The 17500-nt window shown below is 52.1% G+C and overlaps 1 protein-coding gene across 1 annotated transcript in view; it reads right to left on the minus strand.

Moving 5' to 3' along the window:
• polr3b (polymerase (RNA) III (DNA directed) polypeptide B) overlaps positions 1-17500 on the minus strand; it is a 31430-nt gene that overhangs the window by 1241 nt on the left and 12689 nt on the right. Inside the window, exons 14-27 of the mRNA XM_061229802.1 lie at positions 17201-17401; positions 16488-16650; positions 15812-15965; positions 13914-13988; positions 13708-13806; positions 13121-13248; positions 10609-10818; positions 9859-10017; positions 9414-9531; positions 8994-9136; positions 4805-4908; positions 2675-2841; positions 670-783; positions 77-250 (exon numbers count right to left, since the gene is read on the minus strand). Of these exons, the coding sequence (XP_061085786.1) occupies positions 77-250; positions 670-783; positions 2675-2841; positions 4805-4908; positions 8994-9136; positions 9414-9531; positions 9859-10017; positions 10609-10818; positions 13121-13248; positions 13708-13806; positions 13914-13988; positions 15812-15965; positions 16488-16650; positions 17201-17401 (2009 nt within the window). The remainder of the gene's footprint in view (positions 1-76; positions 251-669; positions 784-2674; positions 2842-4804; positions 4909-8993; positions 9137-9413; positions 9532-9858; positions 10018-10608; positions 10819-13120; positions 13249-13707; positions 13807-13913; positions 13989-15811; positions 15966-16487; positions 16651-17200; positions 17402-17500) is intronic.

A 17500-nucleotide genomic window follows, 5' to 3' on the forward strand; every position in this document is an offset into this window, starting at 1 on the left:
AGAATTTTAGGCACCATTTAAAGGTCAAAGCGTCCCGTGTATTTAGCACGCAGGCGCACGCACTGCTGACACCTACCACCCCGAGTATCCCAGCAGGCCGCACTGTCCGCACACGTCCACCTCGAAGGCGTCGCTGGAGATCATGAGTCGCTCCAGCAGCAGCATGCTGGCCCCGTAGCCAATCAGACAGTCCCTCTCCATCTCCCCCAGACGGAGACCGCCGTCTCTGGAGCGCCCCTCGGTGGGCTGCCTGAGGAGGAATAACAGGGACAAACAGAGCGGCTGTTAGCGGTTAGCCTCTACGGGCGCAGAGCTGTTGTTAGCGGTTAGCCTCTACGGGCGCAGAGCTGCTGTTAGCGGTTAGCCTCTACGGGCGCAGAGATGTTGTTAGCAGTTAGCCTCGACGGGCGCAGAGCTGCTGTTAGCGGTTAGCCTCCACGGCCAAGGTGCTAATGTTAGCAGTTAGCCTCAATGGCTCCATGGGACCAAGACTTCATGCAAACACTTTCACAAAGTGAACCAACAGTAATTGCACACTTAAATAACAGTTTTAGGCCCCGTCTGGACTGTCTCTCCTCCCCTATTCTGTCTCACAGGCCCACATAGCTTTCAAGCAAACTACAAATAGAGGTCCAGACTACATTTCCCACAATGCCACATTTAGCTCACCTGGTGAGGACGGCTCTAGGCCCGCGGGCCCTGGCATGCATCTTGTCCAGCACCATGTGCTTGAGCTTCTGGTAGTAAACCGGGCCAAAGTAGATGTAGGCCTCCAGAGGCTCCCTGTGGGGGATCATACGGTGTTATTCCCATGAAGAAGAGCAGGAGTCAGCCAGTAACATCAATACATTACATTACATTAAAGGGCGGCCTGTAGCGTAGTGGTTAAGGCACATGATTGGGACCCGCAATGTCGGTGGTTCGATAGCGTGACCATACAGATACAGTCGGAACCCTTGGGGAACACATCAACTTACAAACTAGCATACCACGGTTGGCAGCTAGAAAACCCCAAGTATAACAGTACAATATCTAACACAATACAACAATCACTGGAGCTGAACGGGATCGGCTGAGGAGATAATCCAACCCCACAGGTTAGATATCGGGATAGACAGATAGATAGATAGGTAGATGGGTAGCTACATAGATAGGTAGTTGGTAGAAATTGGAGTTGGCCATTGCGACAAGACTTTTGTCCGGCCAAAACTGGCCTGTTGATCACTATCAAGCTGTAACATTTAGTAACAATTTTGAAATGTCATTTTGCTAGCTTCTAATAAACTTCAGACACTTATGATTAATTTGTGCTGTTTCCTAACTTTATTAGCTAATTAAGAGTTGGGTAATTAGCAACTGTCCACTCATACGACAAAACTTTTGGCCGGGACCGTATATAGCACTTTTCCCAGACTGAATGTGCTTTACAGTCATGAGGGTGAAACTTGCCTCAACCACCACTGATGTGCAGCACCCACCCAATTAAATCAGGGGATGGTTAGGTGGCAGGATTGAGGGAGCCAGGTTGGGAGTTTAGCCAGGACACTGGGGAACCCCCCCTACTCTTTGTGTGTCACGGGATCTTGAGTGAGCACAGTGAGTCAGGACCTGGGTTTACCGTCTCATCAGGTTTCCAGCCAAATGTTCTGCAAATGTCAAGTACGTTTCCGAAAAGGCGTCAAAAGAAAACGCCACCTATTCTGGGCACGCCCCGATGTTTTGGGATGACATGTTTGAGGCTCTCGGTGAGGTATTCCACCAAAACCTGACCAAAGATCCAAAGGTGGCATTGCTGGGGGTGGTGCCGGAAGGCATAGAGGGAAGGCCCAAAAAATACCTGTGGCAAGTATTACTAGCACTAAAAACTGATCCCCCAACATATAATATGTGGGTTGAGAAAGTTTGGGAAATCTGTCTGATGGAACAGATAACGTACTCCTTGAGACTCCAGAAAGATATATGCACTAAAAGGTGGAGTCCTGTCATGGCTATATTAATACAGTAAAAGCCTCTACACGCTGTCTCCTGCATCTCTCCCCAAACCAGTTTCATCTATGTGTACGCAGCACCCATATCACTCTGCAAGACTGACACTGTGCTCTTTTTTTCTTTCCTTTTTTTGATTTAATTTAATTGAATTTTAGTTATTATTATTATTTTTTATTTTTTTTCTCTCTCTTCTAAAATCTTATTCATAAATCTGGTACAGCTGGTAATATAAGAAAAACAGTAGACGTGGTGAATTGTGTACATGATTGTAAATTGTTGAAACTGAAATAATCTAAGAAAACGGCGAATCGGCGTGGAATTCCATCAACAGCCGTTATGTGAATATCCTAAAGTAGGGCGCGACAAGACTCCATACTCAGAGTGCCAGCTGCCATTTTGTGGGCTCTCTGGAGGGGAAGCAAGTGACCTAGGTTACAATTCGGTCCTAATTTCTTTGAATCGCATAGTCTCATCATCAATACGCTGACCGTTCCCACCTCAGCCCAGTGCAACCCATGCAGGTTTACTAATGTGCAAAAAAAAAAAAAAAAAACCGGTTGGATGGAAACCTGAAAAACCTAGTGTCAGGATGGGCCTTATACGTGGAGACTTGTCATGAGGGTGGGGGAGAGCGTGTGCGCGTATGTGGGTTTTCGGGTGAGTAGTCGGGGCGGGAGGGGCTGACCCGGTGATGCCGGAGGTGACGTAGTCCTTGCCCTGGTAGTTGTAGCCGTAGCGGATCAGGTCCTGGCACACGTCCTTCACCTTGCTGCCCCCGAACGCCGTGCCGTAGTGGAAACGCCCGTCCAGCACGCCGGCCTTCCCCGCCAGGAGCTCGATCAGCTTCCCCACCTGAGGGCCCACAAAGAGCTCTGCTGTTTACACACTCACAGACACACTCACACAAAGATATATAACACACACACACACACACACACACACATATATAATATACACTCACACACACACACACACACATATATATAATATACACTCACACACACACATATATATATATAATACACTCACACACACACACATATACACACACAGCTATGCTATACACTCTTGCACTCTCGCACATGCATACCTGCACACAAACACACACAGCTATGCGCACACAAACATACAGGTGCATCTCGAAAATTGTTATATCGTATAAAAAAAAAAAAAATAAAAAAAAAAAATTGTTTTAATTTCATCTGAAAATAGGACTCTGGACCAGTTGTTTATCTCCTGAGCCCAGGTAAGATGCTTCTGACGTTGTGTCTGGTTCAGGAGTGGCTTGACACGAGGAATGCGACACTTGTAGCCAATTTCCAGGACACTCCGGGGGAGGACTGTCTCCTGCTTAGTCTAATCACCTGTACGTCGCTCCGGATAAGAGCGTCTGCCAAATGCCAATAATGTAATGTAATGTAACGTAACGTAACGTAATGTAATGTAATGGAACTAGGATTGTGACACGTCTATGTGTGGTGGCTCTTCATGCACTGACTCCAGTCCACTCCGTGTGAAGCTCCCCCAGGTTCTTGAATCGGCTTTGCTTGACAATCCTCTCAAGGCTGCGGTCGTCCCTGTTGCTTGTGCACCTTTTCCTACCACACTTTTCCCATCCAGTCAACTTTTGAGATACAGCTCATGAAAATCTAAAATCCAGTCAGCCGTAATCAAGATTAAAACAAAGAATGGCTTGAAAAATTTCAATTTCAATTTTTTTTATGAAGCTATAATATATGAAAGTTTCACTTTTTGAGTGAAATGACAGAGAGAAATGAACTTTTCCACGATATGCTCATGCACCTGTACACACACAGCCGTGCGCACACAGACACACACTGATGGAAACGCGCACACACACGAACGCACAGACACACAAACATGCACAAACTCACACACACAAACACACACACACACACACACGGACACACGGACACACGGACACATACAAACGTAAGTACAGACACACACACACACACACACACACACACGTGTTTTAACACAAACACACACACTCCCACCCCTCCCTTTCAGAAGCCCCGGCGCCCGGCCCCCCCCCCCCCCACGCCATTCGCTCCACAGCAGGTCACATGTTCGCCCTCGTGGGGGTCAGGGGTTTCCAGGGAGACCGCGGCAAATTTGCGGAATGAGTCGCTGGCAGGCCAAAGTGTGCCCTGACCCGGGCCACTCCCCTCCTAACACATCCGACCCCCCCAAACACCCCCAAACCCCCCCAAACCCCCTCAAACCCCCTCACCACCCACTCGGCTTCCACAACATCATCATCTTTCCCGTAAGACGGCTGAAGATGATTTTACGGCCGCGGGTTTGCAGCGGATTAAGAGCAGGTGTCCGTACGGCGGCCTGACCTTATAATCTACACAATTAACACCACGCCATTGAGCTCCGACTACGAGCAGCTTAGGAAAAAGCTAATCAGTCAATCTCATGAGTCTTTTAGCATCTGAAGGGAATTTGACCGTCGTTTCACACAAGTTCGGCTGAACCGACGTTTCGTGTCTCGCGACCCGGAAATGACACTCCGGACAAGTGAAAGGCCGACAGAAAACACAAACGATACAGAAGCCTTAACCCCTGACCCCAAAGGCTGGGATTTACATAGAAACATAATTCATTAATTTTTTTTTTTATATAGGAAGGAAAAAAAAAACCATTGCTGCGTATTCCATTTCCATGACAGTCAATACAAAGTAAACGGATTCCGCGGTGCGGTCTGTCGAAAATATGAAGTTTTTGCGGCCGAAACCCAGAGCAGTCCTCCTAGGCCGCGCGGGTGTGTGGGCGGGGTTCTTACCGTCATACGAGAGGGGTAGCCGTGGGGGTTCATGATGATGTCGGGACAGATCCCCGAATCGCAGAAGGGCATGTCCTCCTGTGGGACGATCAGCCCGCACACACCTGTGAGGAGAACACACACACACACACACCACAACACACACACCCCACACACACACACACACACACACACACACACACACACCACACACACGTGACACGTCAGATTCAACCCCCGCAATCCCCCACAAAACAGCCTAGCTCTTTCAGCAGAAGAGAACTTCCTAGAAACAAGCTCATCTTCAACATTTGCGTAGTTTGACTATGAAGCGGATATCATCTCAATTTCACAGATAAGGTGCTGTTCGACGCTGGCAAGTCAATTTTACTCTTTCGGTAAAAGTGCGTTTTACCGAAACCATCACAAAGAAACTTTAAAGTAACAGAAGGGCAGAAACATGGCAAAGCAGCGACAGCACCAGAAGTGACAGAACCTCAACACGGGCCCAGAAACGCCGACGCCGGGTTGCACTGAAACCCTCAAAGCTGTCCGACGTTCCGTCGAACCCCAAAAACTAATTCCCTGGTTCTGAGTGAACGAGTGAGGTCACAGGGCAGGGGGGGGGGGGGGGGATGGAGACGGCGCGTCCTGATTGGCTGACGGAAGCAGAGCTTTGGTCAGAGTAAATGTTTACAAGGGGAGGGAGGGGGAGGGGGAGATGCCCCCCCCCCGCCCCAGTGCAAACACATTATGGGCCCATCTGCAAACCAACACTGCAGTGCAGGAAGTCAGCAGAGCCCATTAGCTCTACGCTGGGGGGGGGGGGAGGGTTTATTGATTTCTCAGGACCCTCAGATGAAGGGTCAAAGGTCGCGTCTATCTTTATGCGAGGAGAAGGTCACTTTCTCCTCAGCCGTTCTGCTCTCTGGGACACAGTCACGTGTGTCCCAAAATTGCCCCAAGCACCATCGTACAGCCCCAAAACCTCCCCAACAGTCCCGGAAAATTCCAGGAGGGTGGGAGGGAAACAGTTACGAGAGTTTTTTTTTGGGGGGGGGGGGGGGGGGGGGCGGGACGGACAAGAGAGAGATTAAGGGAGGGACAGAGAGATGGAAGGAGGGAGCAATGGACAGAGGGAGAGGAGAGATAGAGGGGGGAGAAAGTAGGAGAGATTAAGGGAGGGGCAGGGAGAGATGGACGGAGAGAGAGAAAGGAGGGAGAGATGGATGGAGGGAGAGCAGAGGAGAGGGGTGGAGGGGGATTCCCACAGCAGACAGTGGGGGTGTTGTTTGTTTTGTGTGGAAGTGAATGATAAAAGAGGTGTGAAATCGGGAGAGAAAGGGCCCCCCCCCCCCCCCCGTCAGCAGGGGCCCCGGACCCTCCATCACAGCCCGCCCCGTTCGGCGCTGGCCGGGCAGACAATAGGGGCCCCCGGCCGCCCCCCCCCCCCCCCTCCCCAAAACGCCCGCACATCTAACACAGCTGTGAGACCGCTGCACCTCTAAATAATTAACTTATTCTGCTCGGCTGGGCCCGGGGTACGAGAGCAGGGAGAGCCACGGAGTTTAATAAGAGGGGCACAAAAACCCGGAACATTCGCTTACGGTGACGGGCTCATCTCTGTGTCGCGGGGGTGTCCGGTTTTTTAATAACGCAGGGGGTTTAGGGGCGAACCGGCGCGTTTCGGAATCAACACGCCGGGGCTCCCGAATGACCCGTCACGTGACCCCCCGTGCCCCTCAGCATGCTGGGTAATGAGCCCCCCCCCCGTTCGGCTCATGAGCTGCACGTCAGTTTACCGATTACGGTTTATCCGACCCCTTATTCCACTTCTGAATTTTTGTGCTTCCAGTCATCAGCTAAAAGTCATCAGTGCTGCAGCTAAAATTAAAGCTAAAGCTGAGTATATAACGTGTAGACACAGCGACGCCAATAGAAACCTAAGAAACGCAGCCGCGCCGGGAAGTGTGAAAGTTTGGCTCACTGCACATGCTCAGTTGCGTCCAGGGTCACATGCACAATGACGGTGATCACACGGCTCTGTGGGAGAACCGATGAAAGACGCTTGGGCGGTCGCCAAACCAGGGTGCAAAGATTTTTTTTACATCGGAACATCTTTTGGGAAATAAAAACATCAACGTATTTGTGTGCGAGGGGGAAAAAAGAAATAAAAATGGAACGTCGGTAATGTTTCATTTGCAGTGAATCATGAATGGAGTCCAATGCGAAACAAAAAATAAATAAATAAATAAATAAATAAATAAATAAATAAATAAATAAATAAATAAATCAGGACAGGACGTCCACCAGGGACTGGTGTCCCACTCTGCAGCCCCTCCCTTCAGCACAGTGAGAGCCAATCAGTGGGTAGGATATCTCTCACACAGAGTACTACAAGATGGCGAGCACCAATCAGAGGGAAGGATATCTCCCACACAATACTACAGGACAACGAGCACCAATCAGAGGGAAAGATATCTCCCACACAGTACTACAGGACAACAAGCACCAATCAGAGGGAAGGATATCTCCCACACACTACTACAGCACAACAAGCACCAATCAGACGGTCGGCATATTTGTCGCCCCGGGCGAAGACGTCTCCTCGTCTCAACAATTACGGAAGCCGCACCAAACCCCGTCAGGCCTGATCTGAAGTTCCCACACCGCAGACGCAAATCGGCGGGGGGGGGAGAACGGGCGAGAAGCTCTCGTTCGGGCAGAACGCATCCCTCACCCTGGAAGCCCGCCCCTCCGTCAGCGCACAGGAAGCGGGGCGGTCTTCAGCGGGGATTTACAGACGACGGCGGCGCCGGCTACCATTCTGATTAAAACATCATCGGGAGGGGCGGGGGGGGGGAAGCCGACCGTTCCCAGGAGTGGAGTAGGAGCAGGCCGTGATGAATTTGCATAGTCTGGGCAGGAACAAAGCGCTGATTAATTGAAAAATGGCTCTTGAATGTTGGAGGGGGGGGGGGGGGGACCGTGGAGGCACTAAACGCACACACAACGCGATTGTGTGCAGGGCTAGTCCGGGCGGGGGGGGAGAGAAAGGGGCTTTAACGGCGCTACACGTGAAATACTGGTGGGCTTTTTTTTCGCCAGTCAGGCTCCGGGTGAGGGCATGGGTTCAGCCTTCACACAGAGAGGGTGGAAATCATGCCAACAGCGGCAGCAATAGCAAGCCTTAGACACTTGCTGGGTTTCACGGTCACGGTTACGTTTGATAGGTGTTTTTGAAAATGCGTGGGCCGTTTTGGGACTCTGCGTTGTGGCGAGTGCAGGCTGGAAGCGCCTTTCCTGATTTCTGTGTGAATTTGAGCAGCGAGGACTCGCGCGCTGCGGAAAATAACAAACCCTCCCGACGTTTGCGACCGTCCGCTGCCGATAGAGCGGCAACCGCCAAACCCACGACCGTGACCGTGACCACACCGGGTCTGCGGTGGCTGCTCAGTTCGAAACTATCGTGGGGTTTCCAACCCAGGGTTAGAGGTGTCAGTTCTGCAGGGTTAGAGGTGTCAGTTCTGCAGGGTTAGAGGTGTCAGTTCTGCAGGGTTAGAGGTGTCAGTTCTGCAGGGTTAGAGGTGTCAGTTCTGCAGGGTTAGAGGTGTCAGTTCTGCAGGGTTAGAGGTGTCAGTTCTGCAGGGTTAGAGGTGTCAGTTCTGCAGGGTTAGAGGTGTCAGTTCTGCAGGGTTAGAGGTGTCAGTTCTACAGGGTTAGAGGTGTCAGTTCTGCAGGGTTAGAGGTGTCAGTTCTGCAGGGTTAGAGGTGTCAGTTCTACAGGGTTAGAGGCGTCAGTTCTGCAGGGTTAGAGGAGTCAAACGTCAATTTGCGCAAAAATGTTTACGCTTGGCCGAGGCGGAAAAGGCGTATCGCGCTGCGTTCTCTCAGAATATTCAGGCGGCCTGTAGCGTAGTGGTTAAGGTAAAGGACTGGGACACGCAAGGTCGGTGGTTCTAATCCCGGTGTAGCCACAATAAGATCCGCACAGCCGTCGGGCCCTTCAGCGAGGCCCTTAACCCTGCATTGCTCCAGGGGAGGACTGTCTCCTGCTCAGTCTAATCAACTGTACGTCGCTCTGGATAAGAGCGTCTGCCAAATGCCAATAATGTAATGTATTCGCAGAGCAGCTGTTGAAGGAAACGCACTCCGATTGGCTTTTTCGGAGACTAAGTGAAACATCAGGGCGGGAAACGTGCAAGCACACCTTTCTGTCCGTGGCGACTGCTGAACTTGTCGCCGATCTCGGGCCTCCTGGTCTGCCGCAGCAGGATCTTGATGAGGAAGGCGTCCTCGGCGTTGGAGGAGATCATCACCTTCTCGATGTACGAGTCCGTCGAGCCTTTGTACCTGGGGCCAGAGGGAGCGAGTTCAACTGAACTGTTTTCAGTACAGCAGGGTTTGTAGGGTTAGAGGTGTCAGTTCTGCAGGGTTAGAGTCGTCAGTTCTGCAGGGTTAGAGGTGTCAGTTCTGCAGGGTTAGAGGTGTCAGTTCTGCAGGGTTAGAGGTGTCAGTTCTGCAGGGTTAGAGGTGTCAGTTCTGCAGGGTTAGAGGTGTCAGTTCTGCAGGGTTAGAGGTGTCAGTTCTGCAGGGTTAGGGGAGTCAGAGACGGGACTGGCACACTCACGTGATGGGCACGTCTCTGAACTGAGGCTGTCCTGGCTGGGTACTGCCCTCCAGTGGCGTTTGGGTGACGGTGGGCATGGACTTATTCACCAGCACCTGCTTATTCTCCACCTTCTCCCCTGTAGACACAGACAGACAGACAGACACAGAGGGAAACCCCAGCACCACACGCAGTCAACACAAGACCATGAAACTACACGCCGTCTCAAATGCGGTCCTACAATTCCGCCAGTTCAAAATCACCCTCAAACTCATTTAACAAACGATCTTAAAGATAATCTTCCTCCTCTCTGCGAGCAGTTGCTTCCTGCTTAGTGTGGGTTCCCCCAGTGCAGACATGAAGCCAACTTATCAGTCCACGCAATTACAGCCTGTCCGTGTGTGTGTGTGTGTGTTCTCCAGTCGAACGGTGTGACCCAGACCCCCCGCACCCCTCCAGGGCTCACCGGGGGAGCAGATGCCGTCTGCGTCCAGGATGCAGTGCCTCCAGATGGGCTGGTGCGTGGCGGCGTCCAGCATGGGGCCCATCACCTTGTCGAAGGTCTGGTTGGTGTAGCGCCTCAGCGTGCACTTGGCGTTCTTGTACACCAGACACCTCCCGAACCCTGGAACGCAGAGGAGACGGACGCGGTCGGCGTCACACACACACACACACACACACACACACCGCTCCCACAGAGAATGACCGCGTTCCGACCGGGAATGAGTTGAACGGTAAAGAATTCCCGCCACGTTTCCATGACAATAACCCCATCTAGTGCGATGCCTAATAAAGGTTCCAGTGTGAAATACAGCGGCAGGATACATCACACACCGTCCTGCTTCTGATACTAACAGCGTCTTATACTAACAGATACTAACAGTGTCGGTGGCCTGTAGCGTAGTGTTTTAGGTGCATGACCGGGACACGCAAGGTCGGTGGTTCTAATCCCGGTGTAGCCACAATAAGATCCGCGCAGCCGTTGGGCCCTTGAGCGAGGCCCTTAACCCTGCATTGCTCCAGGGGAGGATTGTCTCCCGCTTAGTCTAAATCAACTTTACGTCACTCTGGATAAGAGCGTCTGCCAAATGCCACTAATGTAAACTAACATCGCTGTGCCAGTATCACCGTCCTAACAGCCCCACCGCCCAGAGGAGTAAAGCCTCGGCAGGGAAAGGAAAGGTGCATTGTGGGAATTGTAGTTCCGCCCCCTCACCTCTGTCCAGCGAGGCCTTGTTGAGCACCAGGGCGTCCTCGATGTCGTAGCCGCTGTAGCTCATCACCGCCACGGTGGCGTTCTGCCCCGCCGGAAGCTTCTCGAAGTCGATCAGCTCGATGGTCTTGGTTTTGACCATGGGCTTCTGCGGGTACGCCAGCAGGTACATCAGAGTGTCGATGCGGTTCCTCTGGTTGTACCCGATCGTACCTGGAGCGGGAGGGGTTTAAACACGGGTTTAAACACGGTTTAAACACACACACACACACACACACACACACACACACACACACACACAGAGCCACCCGAAGAGAAGAAAAACGCATAAATACATAACTGGTGTAGAAAATGACGAGAATTAGTTTCACTTCATTACAATGACAGCCTACAGTAGAATTCTGATCATTCAATTATTTTGGGGAACATATAATTGGATGTGGGCGGCACGGATGGTGCAGTGGGTAGCACTGCCGCTTCACAGCAAGGAGGTCCTGGGTTCGAATCCCTGTCGGCCGGGGCGTCTCTGTGTGGAGTTTGCATGTTCTCCCCGTGTCTGCGTGGGTTTCCTCCGGGTACTCCGGTTTCCTCCCACAGTCCACAGACATGCAGGTTAGGCTGATTGGAGAGTCTAAATTGCCCATAGGTATGAGTGTGTGAGTGAATGGTGTGTGTGCCCTGTGATGGACTGACAGGTCCAGGGTGTATTCCTGCCTTTCGCCCAATGTATGCTGGGATAGGCTCCAGCCCCCCTGCGACCCTGTTCAGGATAAGCGGGTTCAGATAATGGATGGATGGATGGATGGATGGATGGATGGATATAATTGGATGTGCCCGCTGTTTCTACACCGGCCATTAGGGGGCGACGTATACAACCCAAAATTATATATGACGCCTGGGTTGACTTTACACCCGTTAGCATTAGCCAGGAAACCTAAAATGCGTGACTATATTTCTCAGAGTAAATTACTATTCCAAATAAAGCAGTGATGTGTGCTTTTGTCGAAAGGACCGTCACAGCACACAGGGCCTGAGGCAGCGTGCAGGAAGAGGTTCATTCACTTTATGGACGCTCTTCCCCAGTCACAGCTCAAAAACCATTTCGTTAAACACCCGTTTGAGCCGTGAAACCCACACCACGGACAGGGAGAGCGCGCATATATTCACACGAACACTCCTTCTGCCTGCGGAGAAGTGGACACTTGTCGCCACCGCCGTTCTGCTGCCAGAGAGAGCTCGGGCGGATATAATTTAGGCCTGAGACGATAAGAGAAACGGGAGAAATGCGTCCCGTCGAAAGAGCGGCAGCCTTCAAAACATCTACAAAAAGGTCAGGGAGAAGAAGAAAAAAAAAAAAAGAAAAAAAAAATTGTTCTCAACTTAAATCCCGAATAAAGTCGACGTCTAAACACTTTGGGCGAATGGACCTTATTTAAGATTAGACGCTTGCTGCAAGTTAGTCTGGCGAAGCCGACTTTCTCGATCCTCCGTTTTAACCGAGCTATGACAGACAGGGAGACTCGGGAAATGTTGCCAGGCCGTTTACGGCGTTCGGGGGGGGAAAAAAAAACAAACAAACAACCGAGCGCATCGACGCTCCTTCTGAATACCCTGACCTCAGCGTGACTGACCTGACCCACCCAGCTGATATGAATGTACCCAGGGTTGCCAGAATGTTTAATCCCCCTTTTTGGGGGGGGGGGTCCTGGGACAGAGTGGAGGGGGTGCTGGGGGGGGGGGGGGGATAATGGCCTCTGTCCCCCCCCGGGCTCTGACGTTTGTCAGCCACTATTACGCCACAATCAGGTTACAAAAACAGCGCCCTCATAACAGCCCCGGGCCACAGAGTCATTTGCACATGTAAAGGCGACTCCCCCCCCCCGCCCCTCTACAAAAAGGATATTGGTTCAAACATAGCTGCATTCCCTGTAGGTTTGTAAGGGTGTGTGTGTGTGTGGGAGTGTGTGTGTGTGTGGGGGGGGGGGGGGGTTGTAAGGGTGTGTGTGTGTGTGTGAGTGTGTGTGGGGGAGGGGGGTGTAAGGGTGTGTGTGTGTGAGGGGGTTGCGGGGGTCGCAGTGACGTTGGCGGGTTTGGTTTCCAGGAAACTGTGTGTTGAGGCACTTTGGCACCTGCAGCTGAGCACACTGACCTCCTGAACGCACAATGAATCCCTAATGACTCTCAGAGGAGAGGGTGAGGAGCCCACAGCACACAGCAGAGAGAGGGGTCACACACACACAGACTCACACACACTCACACACACACACAGACACACAAAAACTAAACACACACACACAGACAGACAGACACACAGACAGACAGACAGACAGACAGACAGACAGACAGACACACATACAGAAACACACACACACAGAAATGCAAAAACACACACACACACACACACATACAGAAACACACACACACACACACACACACATAATCTTGCTCACACACTCTCGCACACTCACTATTCTCCGGGGCACACCCAGAGGGCTCTGTGTTGGGGCACACTCACCCATAGCCTGCTTGCCCATAGCACACTGGTAGGTGTTTCTGGGGGACTGGTTGTGGTGGGGGTACGGAATCAGGCCAGCACACACCCCAAGCAGAGTGAAGGGTTCGATCTCCAAGTGGGTGGTGTCCCTGCAGACAGAACATTACATTACATTACATTGTTGGCATTTGGCAGACGCTCTTATCCAGAGCGACGTACAGTTGATTAGACTAAGAAGGAGACAATCATATCCTGGAGCAATGCAGGGTTAAGGACCTTGCTCAAGGGCCCACCGGCTGTGCGGATCTTATTGTGGCTACACTAGGATTAGAACCACTGACCTTGGGTGTCCCAGTCATTTACCTTAACCACTACGCTACAGGCCGCCCAAAAAAAAGAACATCCAAAAGTCATACAAACAACCACACACAATAACCTACAACAGCCTGGGTACACAAGGCTGGACAGAGGAGAGGGGGTGAAACTACAATTCCCACAATGCACCGTTCCTTTCCCTGCTGAGGCTCCACTCCACTGGGCGGCAGTGCCGTTAGGATGGGGGGATTTTACGCCGACAGACTGCATGCTGTTTGCGAGGGGACACTCACTTTGAAATCATGTGCTCGTACAGAGCGATTTGGCAGTCGTTCTCCTCGTTCACATCCAGGTACTCCACCAGACTTTCGTGGAGAAAGTCTTCAAAGTTCCTGAAGTCCAGGGAATGGAGCAGTGGGGGAAAGATTAAGCAGAAATCACGTGATGTAACGTAGAGGGTGAATATTAATAATAAAAACGGAAGGAATGACGGCAGTACCTGTAGCCCTGGGAGAGCTCCTCGATGTGCCGGGTCTTCACAGCCGGCTGGCCCTTCTTCACGATGATATAGGGTCTGTCAGGGGAGAGCAGAGCGGTGACACGCCGCTAACGCTGGAGAAACCTCATCAGTAACGCTGGAGAAACCTCATCAGTAACGCTGGGGAAAGCTCATCAGTAACGCTGGAGAAAGCTCATCAGTAACGCTGGAGAAAGCTCATCAGTAACGCTGGAGAAACCTCATCAGTAACGCTGGGGAAAGCTCATCAGTAACGCTGGGGAAAGCTCATCAGTAATGCTGGAGGAACCTCATCAGTAACGCTGGAGAAACCTCATCAGTAACGCTGGAGAAACCTCATCAGTAACGCTGGAGAAACCTCATCAGTAACGCTGGGGAAAGCTCATCAGTAACGCTGGAGAAAGCTCATCAGTAACGCTGGAGAAACCTCATCAGTAACGCTGGAGAAACCTCATCAGTAACGCTGGAGAAAGCTCATCAGTAACGCTGGGGAAAGCTCATCATTAAAGCTGGAGAAACCTCATCAGTAACGCTGGAGAAACCTCATCAGTAACGCTGGAGAAACCTCATCATTAAAGCTGGAGAAACCGCACACCTGGGGCATCATTAACTCCGGAGAGACCCCACACACGTGCAACCCTTCCCATTTGGGAAAGCTGCAATACCCGCAGTGCCCTGTGTATGGTGAGCGTGTTCAGCACGTCGGTGACTGAAGGTGGCGGTTTTAACACACGCTGGGACACAAAGGGCCCGCAGAGAGCCTAATCTCCACGGCTACCGGGGACCCTGCTAATTGTCATAATGGGGCCAAACAAGCACCTCTGAGCACCACTCGCGCGCCACACCTGAACAAAGAGCTTCCTGGACTCGCCATGGAAACGGCCAGCCCGCGGCATTGTGGGACGGGGACAATGGCAGCGGCGAGAGGGCTAGCGAGGGACGCGGTCAAACATCCCGCCCGCCTGCCGGCCGTCACGGCACGGGCACGCTCCCCTCTCATCACGGGCACGCTCTCCTCTCATCACGGGCACGCTCCCCTCTCATCACGGGCACGCTCTCCTCTCATCACGGGCACGCTCTCCTCTCATCACGGGCACGCTCTCCTCTCATCACGGGCACGCTCTCCTCTCATGAGGAGCACGCTCTCCTCTCATCACGGGCACGCTCTCCTCTCATCACGGGCACGCTCTCCTCTCATCACGGGCACGCTCCCCTCTCATCACGGGCACGCTCTCCTCTCATGAGGAGCACGCTCTCCTCTCATCACGGGCACGCTCCCCTCTCATCACGGGCACGCTCTCCTCTCATGAGGAGCACGCTCTCCTCTCATCACGGGCACGCTCCCCTCTCATCACGGGCACGCTCTCCTCTCATCACGGGCACGCTCTCCTCTCATCACGGGCACGCTCTCCTCTCATCAGGAGCACCACGAGCCAAACCCACAGGCCAGGGTTAAGGACTCAGGGGAAGAGGCCAACAGGCGCAGCGTGGCTAAAAGGCACAATGAGCGGCTAACAGCTGTAGCCTGGGTAACAGCTGCAATGAGACGCTAACAGGTGTAGCATGGCTAACAGGCGTAATGAGACGCTAACAGGTGTAGCGTGGCTAACAGGAGCAATGAGATGCTAACAGGTGTAGCGTGGCAAACAGGTGTAATGAGATGCTAACAGGTGTAGCATGGCTAACAGGTGCAATGAGACGCTAACAGGTACAGCACGAATAACAGGTGCAATGAGACGCTAACAGGTGTAGCGTGGCTAACAGGAGCAATGAGACGCCAACAGGTGTAGCGTGGCTAACAGGCACAATCAGAGGCGAACATGGCAGACTGGGTCTCCCTCGCCCCCAGCCGTGCCCAGCCGTGCCCAGCGGACCCCCACCTGCAGAGCCGGCCCCCGTCGGAGCTGATGTAGACACAGCGGTCCGTCAGGTTGGTGGAGATGGACACAAACTCGTTAATGAACCCCGCCCTCCTCATCAGCCGGAATGTGTGGACCAGCTTCTGGTGATCCCTGATGACCCCCAGGATGTTACCTGTGCCACACAGAGACAGAGACAACAGAGACAGAGACAGAGACAGAGACAGAGACAGAGACAGAGACAGAGACAGAGACTCTCTGAACACCACATTGGTAAAGGCAGCTGACCATATTATTGCAAGCCATATTATTGATGAATTATTTCTTTTTTTATCACCAAAGGAGCAGCACAGCCATGTTGTATATCTGCTTCACGGTGAAATAATTAGCTATAGGTGCTAAAGGTTTAGGTTTCTGTTCATTGCTTTCATGCGTTTCTAAAACACGCATTTCATAGTGTTTATCACTTGTTTTGTCACAGATGTGTCCTGTGGACCAGCCTCCTCCAGGTTTAATTCAGCCAGCACTCAGTATGGTTTAATTAGGGCCTGTTTAAAGGACACATTATTCCTGCCCTTTTGTCATCAAGCTAAAAGGAAGGCGAGACTCTTCTCATGAAACTAGAAAAGTTGAAACGGCATGCGTGTGCATGCAAGTGTGTGTGTGTGTGTGTATGTGTGTGTGTGTGTGTGTGTACCGTTGAGGAACACCAGGAACACGCTGGGGTAGGACAGCTCCTCTCCACACAGCAGGTTGACGTCCTCCACCCCCAGGTTGAAGGCCAGTTTGATGATGGGGCCGTCCTCCATGTCAGTGGTGATGTGGGTCATCAGGGCCAGGTTCTTCACCAGCCCACAAGCCTGACGCACACAGCCACCAGCAGGGGGAGCCACTCGCGTTACACAAGATCCCATTCCACACACATCACTCAGATACCATTCCACACATTACTCAACACACATCTCTCAGATACCATTCCACACAGCACTCAGATACCATTCCACACAGCACTCAGATACCATTCCACACACAGCACTCAGATACCATTCCACACAGCACTCAGATACCATTCCACACAGCACTCAGATACCATTCCACACAGCACTCAGATACCATTCCACACAGCACTCAGATACCATTCCACACAGCACTCAGATACCATTCCACACACATCACTCAACGCACATCACTGACACATCACATAAGATCCCATTCCACACATCTCACACACACATATCCTTCAACATATACATCACACACACACACACACACACACACACACACCACGGATACACTCACACTCACACTATACACACACGACACTCACACTCACACTCACACACGATACACACACACACGATACACACACACACTCCCAGGACGGCGGTGGAGCCAGCAGGGGGCGCTCACCTCTCCCTCGGGGGTGTCGGAGGGGCACAGCATGCCCCACTGGGAGGGCTGCAGGGAGCGGGGTCCGCTCACTTTCCTGGTCTTCTCGAACTGCGAGGAGATCCGCGTCATCATGCCCAGCGCCGAGATGAAGGAGAGCCGAGACAGCACCTGTGTCACGCCCTGCCGGTCCATCTTAAACCTCTTCAGAGACCAGTTACCCTGCAGAACACAGACCCACAGCGCTACAGACCGGTTACCCTGCAGAACACAGACCCACAGCGCTACAGACCAGTTACCCTGCAGAACAGACCCACAGCG

Source organism: Conger conger, chromosome 19 (genome assembly GCF_963514075.1).
Source record: "Conger conger chromosome 19, fConCon1.1, whole genome shotgun sequence".
NCBI lineage: Eukaryota > Metazoa > Chordata > Actinopteri > Anguilliformes > Congridae > Conger > Conger conger.